Raw genomic sequence first — 19012 nt, 5'->3', positions numbered from 1 at the left:
CAGTATTATTGTTTACCACCAAAAATAGTGGAATTAATCCCAACACTGCTCATGGCAAAAAGGCAAATTTATTTCTTACAGAAATAAATATTATATTATATATTATATCTTACAAGGACCATGTTCGCCCATCAACAATACATACTATCTTGTGGCCAATCACTAACAACATTTACAAATGTGACATTCATAGTCACACTGATAATGTTTTAAATAGGTTACCTGGGTGCTGGTCTTCTCCATGGGTCTGGTCTGGTTGTGTCCACAATACTCTGGTCCCCACTGGATTCTGTAGAATTCAACTGACGGATCTGTACAAACCACAAAAAACAGTTTTCAACGCTGTCCTGTGACAACAGGTCTACAACAATAGTTGGATCTACTTAAAGAGAACTCTGGCAGTTTCAAAATGATGTTTTGTTCCCATCTTATCCAGAGTCAGAAAATAAAGTCAATACATTTCAATGTCTCACAGAGAGGGGTGTTGGACATGTAGCTCCATTAAAAGAGAAACTCACACACATTGTGACCTCTAGAATATTTGTTTGTCTAGGCTAAATACACCCCAGGCCTCAACACACACAGATGAAATTGATCGATCCTCTCTTTCTGCCACTGGAAAACATATTTCTCCACAAACTGTTGACTGTTTGACTGTTTCTTATGTCTGTTCCAGAAACAAAACTGATTTTTTACCTTTTTAACCTTGATGTAACCCTAACTAAGATTATCCAGGTGTTGTTTTCCAGCAACACCCAATCCAAAGACAAGGCTGACATGCATGGAACTGAAGAAAAATATTCTTCAAGTCACAGATTTAAACCAATAGCCCCACTTGGTTAACACCACACATTTAAACCCAAAACATTGTCCAGCACAGATTTTGTTTAACTAGTGATGGGCAAGTAAATAATTAACTGTATCTGTTCAAACAACTAAATTATCTAAATTTGTATCTGTAATCTGAATTGGGGAGGGTTGCTTAAACAGGTCATAGGTGGTGTTTATGCTGAAAGTAGGTGGGACAAGTACCAGCTCAACCCAATATTAAACCCTACGGAGGTCCCAAGCTTTTCTGTGGCTGAAGTTTGGGCAAATGTGAACAGACTAACAACAAAAGAATGACAGCTCAGTTTATGTCCATACATGCAGAAGGTTTGCAGACACTGTACATCTTACTGTGTCACCCTTAAACAAAGAGCTGCAGCATAATTACAGATGGTCAGTCCTCATAAGCTGTGGAATAAAACTGTCTATGGAACTGACAGCTAGGTGCTTTACAGTATGTGTCAGAGGAAGACAAATTGTTTGTCTTATTTATCTCGATGGCAGACACTCACATAAGTTCAGACTGTACATACATACCCATGCTGCTCTGCCAGTAAACATGAACACGGAGCTGTCCATCCTGGTAGAATGGTGTCCCCACATCCAGAATATCACCTGTAGGGGTTCTTGGAGCAGCTCTGGTTGCTTCAAAACAGACAAAATATAATTAAAACCTCACTGGTACAACTGGCCTATGCTACAGCAGACTTAGCTAATATAGAATAAACTTTTTCACCTTGAATATTCCTGTCTTTTCTTTCAGTACCTGCTCAGCAGAGTAGTAGAGAGAAGTAGAGAAGTGGGCACCAAAACATTTCCAGTATTACATAATTAATTTCTTTAACAATAATTTCTTTAATTGTTAGGTATATTCATTTTTTTTTTCTTATTCATGATCTTGGCCTGTCACTGTGAACACCTTGATATTTTGAAGATTTTTCTGAGAGGTTTGTGGGTGTGGAATGCTAAGGTTGTGTCTTGGTGGAGATACGGAGGATCAGAGATTTAACAGCAGGAGAAAGTTTTAGATATTTAAGCCCCAAAGGAACTTTTTTTTAAAAGCTAAACCAGGAAAGTGTAAAATCTAATTCAAAGATCATACAAATGAATTTTCAAGACCAAGAGGAAACATTCAGTGCAGGAATTCTTACCACTTCCACATGCTGTTGTAAAGAAACTTTAGGAAAGAAGCATTAAGCCTTGCAGCAGACATGAAGATCAAGATTTTATCTTCTTGCACATTGAGGTTATCAGGCGGAAATTCTAAATCTCATTTTGAGTATAAAGACATACTGTGCTGTGTGGTGAAGTGGAGGATGGCTCTGGGTCCTTTGAGCTGAGTTTGTCCCCAGTAGGACACAGCCTGGACCTCCACACTGTAGCTCCTGTTAGACCGCATGCTGTCTAGCTCCACCTGGCTCTGCACACAAACACACACACACAAACACACACACAGGAAAGTTGACAAAACACAAGAACAATGAGAGTTTCATAAAATAAATGTCTGTAAAATAATCTCTACTTTTGCTAACAGAAAGGAGAAATAATTTCATGTCTGGCCTCATTTTATTTTTCTTGCAGCTTTTCCACAAGCCCTGAAAATAGCATCCCATTAAAGGCAGGCTAAAGGCCATGTGCCAGTCTGAATTCTCAACAAATCCATGTGGCTCCCTACCCCCACTATTCCTTGATGTCAGATCTCAGAGGCTGAACATGCTACTGTGTGACTACAACAGGAATCAAGAAGAATTATACTGACCCATGAAGATCTTTCCCTCTTCACCACAACGTCTTTCAACAAAGATACATAGGAGTTTTATACATATCTGCAAAATCTATGGGATTACATTGGTTACAATTTTAATTTTATCTTTTAAATGTCACATTTGCGCTTGTTGGTTCACTAAGGGCTTTTCACTCTGCATATTCTAAGCCCAAGGCTAAGGCTAACCCCAGAATAACATAACCACTTTTCACATTCACACTTTTAACCCACGGGTTATAAGGGTTATAAAGCTAATCCGGGGGCTTTAAGATTGACACTCCACTGCTACTAGCCCTGGGTTAAATGTCCGACGGAACACTAGTAACTTTTAGTCTGGCAACTAGTCAAGTTTCAGGGAATAACCCCACAAACTCAGGGCTAACATTGTTCTGAAACAGGGCCAGCAAGCCCTAGGCTAACGTCGGAGTTAGAACATGCCATGATTGTGCCAGTGGGAAAGCTTTCTTAGCCTGGGGCCAAGAAAGTTCTAGCCCTGTGCTAAGTGTAGTGTATCAGGCTAAGAATATGCAATGTGAAAAGGCCTTTAGCCTGGGGCTAACAGGTTCCTTAGAAAAATACTCCTATTCCGGCGGAGTCTGGACTGCCAAGATGGCGACAGCCAGAGCCATTTTTGTTCTTATTATTGTCTATGGTTGAACCGGTTTCTATAGTAACTCAGACAGGACTAACCACACAGTTGCTCTAGATAGGGCCTTTTGTGAGTTTTGTGGTCACTTTAATTCCTTCAACATTCTTTTAACGAAAGGGTTGTAATCTGTAACTATACAGGTATCACTAAATCCCACATATTTAAATAGCAGTAGTGCATTTAAACAACTGCAGCTTTGCAGTGGGCTTATTAAATATGATGCTGAGTGTTTCATTTTTATCTATTCATTTTATCTATCCTGCCAGAGGAATTTCAACTTAAAAGTTTGAAAAAAACACTTTTACTGCACTCCTTGACTTGTTACAGAATATAACTTAAGCAGGAGGTGAATTTGGTCATATGTAGCCTAGTCTATAGGACCTGTCACTCACATGCTGTTAGAAGACAGAATAGGATGAAAGCTAGCAGTAACAAGTAACCTTAGAACATTTCCAGAGTGCTATAGTATCTCTCAGTCCTTACCTCTCTCACAATCTTCCTTCTCTTGGTCAGGGATGAAGCAGAGGGCTGTCCGACTGCTTTCCAGCTCCAGCTGACCTTGTAGTGGTGAACGGGAACATCCAGGTCGGCAGGCATGCTCCACTGGAGCCTGGCAGACACCACCCTGCCAGGGCCAAAGCTCATATTGGCCACTCTCAGCTCACTGGGAGCTGGAGGATTGGGGGGGTCTGAGGGTGAAGGGACGTTGTTAATATTCATCCACATGCAGTCACAGCGTAATATTACACACTAATGCTGAGATAAATAGTATATGTTAGTAATTCAACCAAACCCTACACCCCTAGACAGTGATTTATTTTTATTATTATGTGTGCAGTTATACAGCATTATTTGATTTTGGCTTTGTCAACAGTTTACAAACTAAAATTGCCAAAAAATGAAAATAATAAAATCTGGATCTAGAACACACCTAGTTACATAGTACTGTTACTAGTAGTGCTAGTAGTACCAAAAATAAATTATTAGTAAGGACCACCTCTGTATGATTTGCCAGAATGAAATAGATGACATTTGCTAACAAAAGTAGAACTAAACGTGCTTTCTGACTTTCCTGTTTCTAAACATGAACACAAGCCTAACCCTAATCTAATTCAGTTATCACCTCGATACCTCACCATAGCCTAACCCTAACCCACAGTGGGAAACATGAGGGCACCGCCTCCAAGGTGAGAGAAGGCAGCTATCTCACGAATGTGTCTGAGGTGATTATGTTTGAACTTTTTCTGAATTTACCAACGGAGCTCCCCATGCAACCTTGGCAACCAAGAGCTCCCTCAAACAACAAGCCTTTTACCACTAAATTTAACTGTGTAATTGTTTGATAGTGTCTCTGACTAAAACAATGGCCCAATTCCAATCCTGCCCCCTCCCACTACCCACAATTAGCCTGTTTGTGTGTGTGTGTGAAGGGTCCAAGTGGGCTATAAAGCTTAAAAACCACACTCCTATCAAGTGTATTTTCTATTTTGTGCCCAGGTTTGGGGAAATGCCACAAACCTACAAATGTGAGTTCTGTGTGGCTATTTCCAAAGAAAGTTGCCTTTCCTCAGTTAGATGCGGCAAAAGAAGTGTGGGAGAAAGTTTTTATTTTCCTTTTTCCAAGTGCCATAATTAGAATCAGTGTGCCATTTCATTGCCTAATCTTAAAAATGATCTTTAAGATGATCTTTTAGATAAATACAATTTCAAATTACCAGTGCGGAGGATTTAATGGCACATTTAATTGCAGATTGCAACCAACTGAGAAACAACGGAGGTTGTGAAATGTGCAAAAAAACGTGAAAGGCCCTATGTGTTTAGTTTGTCCCTTCTGGGCTACTGTAGAAACATTGTGGCCTCCATAGAAGAGGACCTGCTCCTTCTGTGGAAAACGGTTCAATCTAAGGTAAAACACAACAATTTTTATTTTCAGGTGATTATACACTGAAAACTATTAATGTTATATTCCATTTCTGCCAATAGATCCTACTAAATGTTACACACTAGACCTTTAACTATTTAATTATTATATCCTTGTGCAGGAGGAACTGGGCGTACATTTATGATATTAGTTAGCTAAATTTGATGTACTGTCATTTCCTCTAGCATTTTGTTTAATTTACAGCTGTTTTCCCCAAACTTGTGCTGTTGATCATTTCAGTACTTGTTAGACACTTTGCTTGACTCTTCTGTCATTTTGTTACATTCAGTCTAATTTCCAAAATCTGAAAAAACATTTTGCAGCACTAGCAGTTACTTTTTACTCTGTCAAGGTGACATTTTCTGTCAGTACAATCTGTGCTTTTAAGGATACTTGCTTTCACAGTTATAGTGACATGTGTGTCTAACCTCTGCTGGAGTGGATGTGTCTGCTGGGTGTGGTGAAACCTCTGGTTCCATGGGTGTTGACAGCCGCCACTCTGAACTGGTACCAGCGACCTGGCCGGATGTCAGAGAGCCTCGCTCCCTGCTCCGTAGTCTGTTGGAAGAGGCAAGACAAGATATGAACATAAAGTCTCAGACAAGAATAATATGCATAATAATGTCACAGTCACAGTCACATACTGCAGGAACACACAGTGTCCCCTTATAGTGACATTCAGCTGGTACTTTTGATTTTGTTACTGTTATTAAAGTTTTTTGCAATCCACGCTTAAACGTCTTAACAGGAAAACTGTTAAATGTCTCGTCCTTCATCCTATTCTTCCAGTCTGTATCACAGTCAGCATGTGTCAAGCAAAGGGATATATAGTCCCATTTTAGTTGTTTTAATTTACATACTTCTCTGTTTCTGCTGTGCTGAGACATTGGTCAAATCTGATTTTTATGGTTGCAAAGTCATCTGATCATAAATATACAGGTATATGACAACATCATCACTGTATGCAGAGAATTAAACACTAAAATTGCAGCAGGTGTTCTCATAAATGTTATGACACTATGCCACAAAAAGTTTGTTTAGCATGGATGTACTCTAAAGCAGCAGCCGTAGGCACTGGAGAATACAGGAATTATGGGTTCAACCTGACCTTTGGCAGCAGAGTCAGTGTTTTGTCTTCTATCAAAAGCCATCTGTGTTTTCATGGTCAGAAAACACGCCATCACATTTTAAAGGAGCATTTATTTGGATATATCTGAAACATAATAGGTATTCCAGTGGTGGGCATAAGACTGACTGCATATTTTTTAAATTTATTTATTTAGTTGTTGCTTTATTTAGCAGGGACAGTGCAAGTTGATTAAAGATTGCTGCAAATGTGCCAGAGTTTGCCAAGAAGCTATTTTTCATCTGTAGTCAGGACAGATGTTACAAAGTCAACTTAAAAACAGAAAATAAGATAAAACAAAGTTATTATGATTATTCATAATCATGCTGAACAATGATAAAAAAAAATTAATGTAATAGAAGCATCATTCTGGACACCCAGATACCCTAGGCAATTTGGTAATTTATTAAACCCAATGTGAACAACCAAGCGGGTTCTTTTAAGTAACTTACTCTGTAAGCTATAGTTTGGAGTTAGAGGAAATGTCCTAAAGCAAAGGTCCAGAACATCATAATGTCTAACTTGCATTCATATTTTTATTGTTGTTATTGTGTATTTCACCTACTGCCTCATTCACATTCTCAGGTACTACTTTAAACATTCAACACAGAGGCTTATAATGTGTTAGTAGTAATATGGACTAAATAAGACAACAGTGCTGCACTTAGACACTGACTGAAACATGAAAAGCAGAAGCACAGACATAAAATATACATGCATGCAGGTACATTAGGGCAGACTGGCGATAGCAAGATAGTGACAGGTGACAGAAAACAGCAAATGTTAAATGGACTGTACTTAAATGGCACCATTCTTTTAACCACTCAAAGCACTTTACAGTACATGCCACATTCACCCATTCACACACATTCATACACTAATGACAAAGGCTCATCAGAACAGAAACTTATTGATTCACACACATTCACACACTTACTCAAGGACACTTTGACATGCAGTGGCAAGAGCCAAGGATCGAATTGTGGAAAGTTCAGCACAGACAGACTGAGGACAACAACATATAATTGAGTTATATGTTAAATATTTGCTATAGTTGGCAAAAAGGTAAATCCTACAATTGTGTAACAATGTATTGTGGGATAATGGGTCTAGAGGGCATTAATGGTTGAGTAAATGTTGATTTTAACTCCACCCACAGATGACTGGGATCAGTTCATCAGTGCCACACAACTACCTTCCCCCCTTAATCAAAATACTAATTCAAAGCAATAGTTTTATGAGCTAAATGGCATTAAAGCTCACAGCTGTCAGCAGTAACTTTTAACTAGTTTACTTGCGCCGGAATGGAAGGGACAATGACAACTTTTCGGCCCCCCACTTTCAGGTGTAATGGTAACCTGTGCAATTCTGTACTTACTATTAAGTTCATGGCCGACATTACTGTCTCTCAGAGGCTATAGTGGGCTCAGTTTAAAAGCATGTGAAGATACTGGTATCATGTGAAACTATAAGACCTAAGGCATTCATTGGTACCAATCATGTCATGCTAGCATTACAGGAAGGGGCTAAATAACTATTCAGTGTTAGGCTAAATTTTGGCAGTGGAAAAACTGGTATGGCTATTTTTGAAGGGATCCCTTGACCTTTGATCTCAAGATTTCTGAATGTAAATTGCTTCTATGGGTACCATCACCTTCTTCATCAACATCTTGTTTGTCGCCATAGTAGTCATTGTAGTGAGAATTTTTTTTTTTAAACTTGACCTCACTGTATAAAATTACCTATTGTGACTGTACAAGCTGACATTAAAATATTCATTACATCATCCAAAGCTGGATGCACAAACCCCCCCATTTCAAAACTCATTCAGGCACCACTGCCCAGTCTCAGAGATTCAGAAGTCTTCTGAACTAGTTTTCACAGATACTGTAGGAGCTAAAGGTCTTGAAGAGAAAAAAAACAGGGAGTTATAAATCAGGACTGGCACACAGATTATTTCTAGTCTGGAGAGTTAGCAGGAACAACAATACAATGAGTGCAGTTGGGAGTACACACATCTGATTATGCCTATAATCATACACTGGGTGTAGTGAACTAACCTGTGCAACCAGCTGCCAGGAGGTGGCAGTGTCCTCGCTGGGCTGGATGCCAAAGTTCCACCTCCTCTGCAGGATGTAGACTACAGGCTCAGCCGAGATGTTAAAGCGGGAGGACCAACGCACCTCCAGCTGGCCAGAGGAGAGCTCTTCAAAGCCCAACTCCTTTCTTGGCTTCAGGGGAGCACCTGAGAGACCAATATTATCATGTTGTTAAGCCATGAAATGTACATCCACAATAAGTGGAACAGAGTAAAACTGAGGGGATGTGAGCATTAAGTATTTTCTTAACTATCAAATCAGATATAATGATATGATTGTAGTAGTTTATAGGTGTATTGGGTGTCTTGTGTCAGCAAACTGATATATTTGTCAAACTCTTATGATTAAATTTAGTCTTTTTCCTATATCCCTCGCAGACACCACCATCTACTGTAATTCTCAGGACATATTGGCTGTGTCTCAGCAGAGAAGACATCAAGTTCTTAGTCAGGTCAGTCAGCATCCCCCGGGGCAGCAGGGATTTACAGCTTTGCTCAGTGCCACAGTGCGAAAAGGCAAAATGAGTTTCCCCACATCATTCCTCTCCCATCATGTGTGTCGCCATCAGTGAGGCCTGAACATACTGCTGCAAGCTCACAGGATCTGTTTCTCCTCAGCTCTCTTTGATCCCTCCTCCGACAATGGGGGCCTAAGTAGGGCAAGCTCCACCTGACTCAGACTCACAGCAGCACAGCCACACACTGTTTGTTAGCAGGAGATTTTCCACCTGGAATTACCTTATTTATCTGAGTAAGGGCCCAAGGGGGTCTGGGATGACATATTTTTTAGGTTGACAAGAAGTTTTTGACAGTTTAAGTACACAGTAAGTAATGCTTAATAACAACAATAATAACACAGCATTTATCTGAAAATAAATGTAGCTTTATGAATGTATTGATCAGCAGTAATGATGCGTCTATTTCAGCTGAAGCCTCTGATTTGAGTGATGGGCTGTGTGTAATATTACATTAGTCACAGCAGCAGTAACTTTATGTCACTCTCCCAACATGGCAGCAGGATCAGGCAGGACTCAATCATAATTAATGTTCTGTGTTTTTCAGAACACAGTCAGTTACGCTGTTGCTCACGATTCCAAAGTTAACAGTGAACTTGTTTCAAAATAATGCAGTCATCCTCAGCTGCGTCCTCAGCCTGAGTCCTATAGCATAGACTGCTTAAGAACGTTAATAATAGCTGCATGAGTTTATATCAGTACAAATACATTTATTGAGTTTAAGTAGCTTCTATCTTTAATTGTCACATCTTTACTAAGCTTTTGTTGTTGTTTTATTAACATTTCTACAGACTTTATTATGCATTTATTTTACTTAAAATTACTTTATATTTTACTTTTTGGGGGTAGCAGGTTGAAATTGGGAACATGCTTATAAAGGTTAATAAATCCTTAATTGTGTACTCTACTTGTGTACTAATGTTAATAAGCATCTTATAAGGCCATTATTACCTATTAACTACCACTTATTACAAGCACCTAAAGTGTTACGATTATATTGTATTATTTAATGTAGTTACATTTTATTATTTTATTTTATTTCACAACTCAGAATATTTGCAGTAGTGGCCTTATTTTGCTCAAGGAAGTGTATTCATCAACTTTACTTTTTCCATTGGATAGACGAGGACTGATATTTTGAATGGGAATTTAATTATGTTTATTGGACTTCATGGATCATGGATTTTTAATGTAGGAATCAGCCTTTATTATTTTCAGTATTATAACTATTTGCCAGCAGCTGCTTCATCTGCTTTCTTTCATTCTGCAATTGACAGCAAATTTAGGGCAATGTATATAAATATTTGGGGTGTTTTTATTTTGGAATTTCAGGTGCCTCATGAGGATGAAAATTTCTCATTCTCTCTCTCTCTCTCTCAAAGATCTCCATGGGTTCACCGTATCTGTCTGTGATTGGTCACTACTGAAACCTGACTCCACCTGTTGATTCTGTATTCCTGCTAATAATGCATTTAGCTTCTCTTCCCCCTCTTCCTGGCTGCGCCTGGTTTGCACCATTGGTCATCGAAATTGCAGGTCACAACCATGTGTGTTTCCACCCAGATGATTTTCCTTGTGCTGTTGAACCTGATCTTTCCATAACCTTTATAAAGTCATTTTTTTAAATACAAACCCTGATCTATTACAAACCTGAACCAGTTTTTGTGACTAAATCTAACCAACTTCAACCATAAAGTGCTGCAGCTGCAGGATCACTCCAGTACTGGAATCCCTCCAGAAGTGTATTACGACATATACAAATAATCTGCTTGCAACAATAATGTGTGTCTCATGCAAAAATGTATAATTTCTATGTTAAAATCATGTAAAAGGCATGTATATTCTACCTCATTAACAAATTTCAGAATCTATGAATATGAAAAGTGTCAAACTCTGCACATACATCATTCTGCACAGAGAAGCTTAAACATCTAACTGTAGGAAGAAGAAGAAACACTGACTGGAGCAGAACTTAAATTAGTTCTCTTCCGACTTGATCAATGATATGCTAAATAAACATGTTTCTGTTGGGCTCTCCTTACCCTTGTAGAGGTCTTTGGGAGACTGGCAGGTGTGGCCACAGCCATTGGAACAGCATTTCTTCTGAGTGGAGCACTCTTGGTCATGGTCGCAGCTCTCCACACAGGCCGCTGCGAAGCCACTGGCTCTCTCTGGAGGTGGACAGCTGCCCTGCTTCACTGCCAGCACTGACTGAAGGAACTCACAGCTGGTCACACACTCCCAGTGCTTCTTGGGGAACACCCGCTAGATGGGTTGGAGGGAGATCAGTTACCTTATTTTACATTTCCCTGTTTCTAATTCTACTGTGGACTACTTTTGCTTTCAGGGCTTCTAATATAATGCATTAATTTTGTTTGTTTGTTTTGTTTTTTATCATAATTATTATATAATATTATATAATTATTCAATTATATTACTATTATCTTCATTACATTAAAAGTGAACGATCACACACTGATAGTTTGGGATATGTTAAATATATCTGGTTAAAATAAACTGTCATTAGTTTTCTTCCAATTTCACTTCTTAACTGACTTCAGACTGCTAAAAGTCTGATTACTTTCCATGAATCTAAACTATTAACAGTACACAGTACAGAGTGTCTAACTTAAACCCCTGTGATTCATTAATATTAAGGTGTTTGGATCAGACCTCCATCACCTGTAGCCTTCTGATCCAGCTCTACTTTGTAAATACAGTGTTTCATATTTCATGTTTTTGATCCTCTCACACAGAAAATGTGACTACAGTATGTGCTGCAGTGTACCTCACACAGCTCCCTACAATTGCTTTTCCTCTTCATCTCCCAGGAATCTTTACAGGGCTCCAGGCACTATGAAAATGAAACAGTGAACAGATTACAGTCTGGAATGAATAAAGATAAGTTGAGGTAAATCTGTCTCTCTAGATTGATCAAGAGAATAATCATTAAATGAACAATTAAAATGTTTGAATGTATATACTGTTTGTTTGCCAATACTCCTGGCAACTAAAACATGATATATATTTTTATGGTTCTGAGCACCAAAGGGAAATGACCATATCAGAAGAGTAGTAAAGTTGTTCAATGAAGATTTTGACCAATCATACAATATATTCCATCACCTTATGAATCAGCCACCTGAGCTTACTGGAATGCACATTAGAACAGCTGTTCCCTTTTTCCTTAAGGGACCCCTTTTATTATCATTGAGTAAACTGACTAAGTGACATATTTTATGGATATTTCATACTATATTCAATAACGGTACATAACAACTGATTAACTGTACAATGAACCCAAACAGTGAACACAATAACTGCAGGACGTTTGTGCAAAACGAGCCATTTGGATGAATTTTGAGCAGATTATTTTCTGTGTGCATCAGCCATGAGTTTTCCTGATTAAGAACGTTTCATACAATTTTGTCTGTATTATGGATTTTTTTCATAAAAAAAAATAATTAAATGTTCAGGTTTTCACCGTGCCCTTATCCTGTGAGATGTTACTTATATAATAATCAGAATTTATATCAAAATAACATTTTTTTTTCATTTACTTTCTCCACAGAAATTAATGAATTGCTGAGTTGTAGGCCTACTGTATATTTCTAAAAATAGTTTTCTTACAACCCTTAAAATCGGGAAGGACTTTGGACCCCCTTGCGAAGCGAACAGAACACTTGATATATTTTAACAAAACATTAAACCGACACAGGTAGAAGCTGTAGAGACTTGCAGTGACCAGTCAATGAATCTATTATGGTCAATTACACCAGGTCTGCAGTGGTCAGTATCTATCAAATCGGTTCAAGGAAGGAAAAGCAGTGAAACGGAGAGAGGGTCATGGGTGGCCAAGGCTAACTAATGTAGAACACCAGGGTGCCCAGGTGGTCATAATGTTATGGCTGATCATGTATGTGGCTTCTTTTAATAGCTGTGTCTAATGTGTATGTGGTGGGTGTCTGCAGGCTTGTATTATTCTGATGGATCTAAATGATTATAAGGACTTTCTATTCTGGAAAATCAAGAAGAATCTATGTATTTTATTATTTAACTTTTACAATTTAATCCAAGTGGGAACAGCTGCTTTTATTTTTGGATAAAGTGTCTCTTAAAGGTTCAGCAAAAAAAATACAAGGTGCTAAAAAGCCGCATAACATTTGTGGAGGCTGGTGCACCTTTCTCTCTCTCTCTCTCTCTCTCTCTCTCTGTCCTTCTCTGATAATATGTTGGGCTCTGTATAGGAGGGTCCTCAACACTTAGTTTGATGTTGTAAGTGGTGGTTCTAGCTGATTAAGATATTGGTGTTATTTTACTGATGATGTAGATATTATATTACTGAGGAAGGCCTTGAGAAGATCACTTTAAAGCTATTAATAGCTAGTAACTGATAGTTATAACTTTCAAATAAATAATAATAAATTCAAATTATATGACTTTGTTTGGTTTTCACAAATATTTATTGAGTATTTCCCGCTAGCCTCAACAGACAGTATGAAAATTATTGCAGTGGAGAAACAGGTTGAATCTTATATTTGATCATAATAATCATAATCATAATTATAATCACTAAATGTTTTATTGAATGTATATAGTCCCTTTCAAATCGTGTTTACAAAGTGCTTTTCAGAGTAAAAACAACAAATATAAACAGGTGGTAATCATAAAAACAAAAAGAATGATAGCAATATATAGACCAAGCAATCAGCATTAAATAACATAAAACAACAATAAATAAAACAGAGATAAAACAATTAAATATTAATATTAATTAAAATATGAATTAACATATTGTTAATTGTATATGGGTCCTTTTTGGTAGCTACAGTACATACCTGGACATGAACTCTGGTCTCCAGAGTAAAAGTCCTGTATTTTTTTAAGTACAAGTATCCACTCTGTATGACTTCTGTCAAAGAATGTAGCCATTGCCAGTGAGTTCCAATTTGGAATTATATTTCCTCCAAAATATATTCATAAAAGCAAATTAGTAGTATTTAATCGTATTTTGTCGTAAATAGTGGTTCATTCTAACATGTTGCGGGGTATGGTGTGTAGATGTTAGTGCTACAGTATATGCAACACTAAAAAGTGAAAGAAAGCTAATGAATGTTGTCCTGTGGTCGTTTCTTGAGCATGTTACCAATTAACAGCATCACCCTCTGTACCATAAAGCTGAATCCTGCACCAGTAAGCAGAGGCAGCCCAGGGGAGCGAGCGTACACTGATTGTAATTTCATGCTGTAGTGAGAAACAGTGGGTAGGAGAGCAATGTACAGCAGCATCACAAGGACACCGCAAGTTGTCTGAAAGTTAGAGGAGCAAACTTGTGTTTACTGAGGTCTGCAGAGAATATGTCTCAGGAGTTTGGATACTCATATTCGTCTTATAGAGAAGAAAATAGGCTTCTACTGCCATGGTACCATCTCAAGGGATCAAAAGCCGTACCTGCCATTTTCAACAGGCGTCAACTATAATCTAATGTTACTTTCAGTGTATGCATGCTATAGATTTTTTTTAATGTGATGCAGCTAGCCTATCAAACAATATATTATTTCCTAAAATGGGGATACAACAGACAATAATACAGGAACAAGATTAAAAAGACTAAAGATATAATAGAAATGCAAAGGTTCACAATTTGCTGTGGAGCAAACTGAAAAACTGAACGGAAGAAGGTATTGGACACAATTTTAGGCCACTGGCTGGCCCCAGCAGTGGCCTAGATTGTCTGTTGGCAACTTATATCTTATGTTCAAGTCATCCACTATGTAGTTGTTATTACAACCACAGCACAGTGTGTTAATCTAATAATAAATAATAAAATAAAGCTGTCTTTCTGTAGTCTAAGTGTTTCTTAGTTTTCAACGGATCTGAGGACAGGAGGAAGGACTGATAATGGAATGGAATAGTATGTTATTATGTCACTGTTGCTGCTCTAGAAACAATATTTTGTCATATTTAAGATATAAATAAATTCTTAGGAAGTTCAGGACATGTTTCTTGCTAATGTTGACTGTAAATGTGAAAAATAACAAGCTGTGTGGGTTGTTTAATTAATATTGTAATAATAATAGTCTAAAATTCAGGGTTTAAAAAAATAACTTGTTTTGTCCAGAGCAAGGGAGTATGTAAGTAAGGGATTATTAAAGTATTTCTGATTCTGATTCTGATTCTGATTGATAACACATTGATATTTGCTGCTTGTGTTCACCTTTACCTACATTTGTGTAAATATCTGATAAATATATCTTATTATATCTAATATAATGTACAGCATAAAGGACTTGCAGAGACATTCTTTTATATCAGCCTGGCACTCTGGATGCACATAGCAGTGCTAATAAGATCAGTTATAACAGAATTTGTCCGAATATGGTCATTCAAAATATGTGCTAACATAACACTTCTTCATTTAAACAACAAACAAACAAAAGTCACAGTGTACACAGAGCTGTTCAGCTGCCAAGCAGAGGCTTTAAGAATAGAGACATTTTCGACTCCTGATCATACACTTATAAAGCACCAACTGTTTTATATTGAAAAATAATTTTAGGAAATAGTCCAGACCTTGGTAGCTGGCTACGGCCATTAGTGCATACTAGAGTCCTGATTGTCTGACTACTCATGTTTCTTGACCCCAGCAGACCTTGCGGGTGTTGCACAGTTCCCAGAATCCCAGCATTACTGTTGGTTGGAGAGACAAAGTTCATTTTAACTAATAGAGCCGAGTGGTGTTTAGGGAAAGTATAAACACAAGTTGTAATGTACGTTTTTTATACTATAGAGTATATTATATATATTATCTATATATATATATAGGGGGGTATATAGTATAGTATAGGTATAGTAAGGTACGTAGGTATATATATACCAGAATTATTTATGTTTTTACTGTAAATACTGTTCCATGGGATTTTTCTTAGTGTCTACACTGCTGGTCAGAGTCAGTGATGTGCACCATACAGGGCTATGAAGAGTGAAAGGTGAAAAAGGAGAATATCAGTTACAATCTTCCTGCTTTAATGAAGACTACTTGAAGCATTCTGATAGCCCGTGCCAGGCCTGCCATCTCCATCTCCCCTCCCCCTGGTCTCCAACAGCAGAAAACTCGTCCAGTAATCCAGACTGGACGTCTCCTACCCTCGTGCTATTTCCAGCCGTCACCTCAGCTCAGTTTTAGTATTTCCAACTTCCATTCAAGCTTAAATCAGTATTCCATTCCACTATACTGCAAATAAAGCTGACTGGGGGGAAACTTTGTGATGTGTTGGAGAGAATTTTGAGAAAGCACCTAGGTTCCTGCAGCTGTGGCGGAACAACGATATTTTTGAGTCGCTGCAGAATCTTAGCACCCAAATTGGAATGGTTTCGGGATCAAGCTGTTCCTTTTAATCACAAACGTGACTGCTGCAGTGTAAAGCTGTGTGGTTATACTGTCATGATGTGTTGGTTGGCAGTTTGTTCACACACTCCTTCCATGACCAACCAAGATAATGGGAAGCGAACAATTCTCTGCTTGACCTTTTGTGCAAAATGCTGTTCTTTTTGGTGCTCGAACTGTTTTGATTTTGCTGCCCAGACAAACCCCTCAGAGAGCAAATAGGCCCCCTTTTGTCGGTTTCAACAACTCACACTGTCTTTGAAAATGTTTCCAGACCTTTAAACATCCACACACAAGACCTCAGCTTTCCCAAAGGAGATGAAGCTGCAAGTAAATTATTCACAAATACATTGATACTTAATAAAAAAAAATGTGAGGTGCAAGGCTTTGAAAGAGAAAAGGGGCTGGTTCGATAAAATCACAACAAGGCTGTAGGGATATTAAAGTCCACTAGATGGCTGCCAAGTGAGTGCTACTGAAAGTGAAGGGGGGTGAGGGAGACAAGTCAATGCAATTGTTAGGTGTGAAACTAAAGACACCAGTCGTCAGTGCATACACACGATTCCCTCCATGACTCAATGCTAACAGTGAGTGCCAGTCTTTAAGCTCCTTTTAAAGACTGAATTGAACTTTCGAACTGTGTGGATGTGTTGCTAATCAACCCTTGCACTTGCAACATGGCTGTCTGCCTGGAGGAGATAGTTGAGCAGAAGGATTAACAAGACTATTTTTACCACCCAGGTCCGTAAGGACGACATGTGGCAATGTCAGCGTGCCAATGAGTGATGTGGCTGTATCACGCAATCACAGCTTCAAACGGAAGCTTCTCATCAGCCTTTCTGGAGCTTAAGAGCTGGACGGGGGATGTATTAATTACTTGGATTGCACATTAGCTGAAAGTTTGTGCTCGTCCCGACACATTTTGGTTGGATGCATTGAAGCAAACAACAACAAAAATCTTTGGCTTTTACAGTGATTGATATATTTTCAAGTTTTAAAACAGGAAGTGAAGCCAAGATGTAATAATTACATACGAAAATGTGTGGTCTGGATTTAGCATCATTGGTTGCTGGTGTGTACTTTTAACCGTAAACCCTTAAGGCCAGAGTACTAATCAGAATGTACATGCATGGTTAAGTGTTTATACGTTGATCACACATGCGCCGAGCATTCAACGGTGATCGAAAAAGCCGATAACCTAACTGGCCAGATGTTTGTCTTGAAAGTAGTGTTGAAAAACTTTTGAAAAATGGCAGTCACTTCAAAGAGATTACTTCCGTGACATATTGGGAGGCGCGAGTGCTGAAGAAGCATTCTGAATGAGGTATACAGGTATAGCCGTTCGAAACGGTAAGTATACGGGTCGTCTGTGCTTCAGAGCAGAGCGTTTGGGTTGTTCGATCCCCGGCTCTCGTGCACGTTTTGAAGTATGCCGGTGTGAGCAGAGGTGAGGTGGCTGACCCCGAGAAGTGAGCGTGAGTGAGCGACGTGGGTTGTTAATGTGGTGAAAGGAAGTGGAATTGTTGGAAACGTGTGGATGCGAAGAGCGTAGAGAGAAGGGCGAGGGGTGGATAGAAGTACAGGTCCATTGTACCAGTGTGAGCGAGAGTGAAGCGAGAGGAAGGGATCACGAGCAGCTAGGAAAGTTGGAAACGTAGAAGTCGTTGTGGTAGAGCGCTTGAAAGGTGAAGTGGTCTCCCAGAGTGTGAGCGAGTGTAGGAGTATGATTGAGGGGTGGAAGCTGAGCGTGGTTAAACAATGCGCAGATACTGCGGGGGACACGTAGAGGGAACAGATCCAAAGAGGTGTATAAGGGTTTTTGTGCTGTCCAACAGTATGAAGGCCCATGCAGAGAGCCAGGGCAGAATCAAGGTCAGCGTGTAGAATGTGTACAGGATGAGCCATCCAAAACGCAGGCCGGAAACAATGCGGCTGAACGAAAGCCACCACAGTCCTGGATGGCAGTCAAGCTACAGCTTCTGGCAAAGTAAAAGCTTGGCCTTTGTCATAGAAGAGCTGCCAGGGCAGAGAAGAGGCTTGGGACATCCGGAGTGGCAATGTTACTTCAGAGATCAGCCTGCAGTCGCAGCAGCTCGTGACAGCTTTTACAGCATGCGGTACATTTCAGAGAACTCTCCGTGCTGGTGACAGTTGATGAAGGAAGCTGTAAGAGGTTACAGCAGCGGAGCCTGTGAGGCTGCTCGGAGTAAATTGACGCGCGAGGTATATCTGCTTAGAGGAATGCAGTTGATCACGCTGTGTTGAAACTTCATTCACAATGTAACACATTAAGACTGGTGGCGCTGGCGGGTTGGGAGGCTCCTCGCCAGAACTAAACGCCATAACAGGTAACACTGCAAAGGGAGTTCAGGACAACCGATCATGTGGTAGATGTGTTCAGGGGAGTATGCTGTGGACGTGTTAGCGTCCACCCAGTGGATCTTTGTTTTGCATATCACCAGACTAGCCAGGTGGCCGAATGGAGGCGAAGGGCGATGGCGAACGCGGGGGCAGTTGTTGTCGTGTGTGTGTGTGAGTGGGAGTATATCGTCATAACGACTTATTATTCGTTATCTCGAATTAACAAAAGATTCGTTGACACTGATCTATGCTTTACTGAAGGTAAATCTGTTTTCCCTTCAGCAAGTCAGAGACTTTCAGACAAATTGAAAGACTGCTCGACTGATAGTTTCTAAATCTACTATCAGAAATTATTTGTAATT

At 39.2% G+C, this 19012-nt stretch overlaps 1 protein-coding gene across 1 annotated transcript in view; it reads right to left on the bottom strand.

Annotated features, from left to right (window-relative positions):
* The window catches only part of anos1a (anosmin 1a), a gene marked incomplete in the record, with an annotated part of 31174 nt that overhangs the window by 4046 nt on the left and 8116 nt on the right, over window positions 1-19012 (bottom strand). Inside the window, 8 exon segments of the mRNA XM_035678032.1 lie at window positions 223-311; window positions 1366-1473; window positions 2122-2248; window positions 3726-3931; window positions 5592-5721; window positions 8350-8534; window positions 10945-11167; window positions 11691-11756. Of these exon segments, the coding sequence (XP_035533925.1) occupies window positions 223-311; window positions 1366-1473; window positions 2122-2248; window positions 3726-3931; window positions 5592-5721; window positions 8350-8534; window positions 10945-11167; window positions 11691-11756 (1134 nt within the window).

The sequence above is a fragment of the Morone saxatilis genome, unplaced genomic scaffold (genome assembly GCF_004916995.1).
Source record: "Morone saxatilis isolate NCDOM2014 unplaced genomic scaffold, NCSU_SB_2.0 Contig6, whole genome shotgun sequence".
NCBI classification, from domain to species: Eukaryota; Metazoa; Chordata; class Actinopteri; family Moronidae; genus Morone; species Morone saxatilis.
This window is presented reverse-complemented; position numbering and strand designations above follow the sequence as displayed.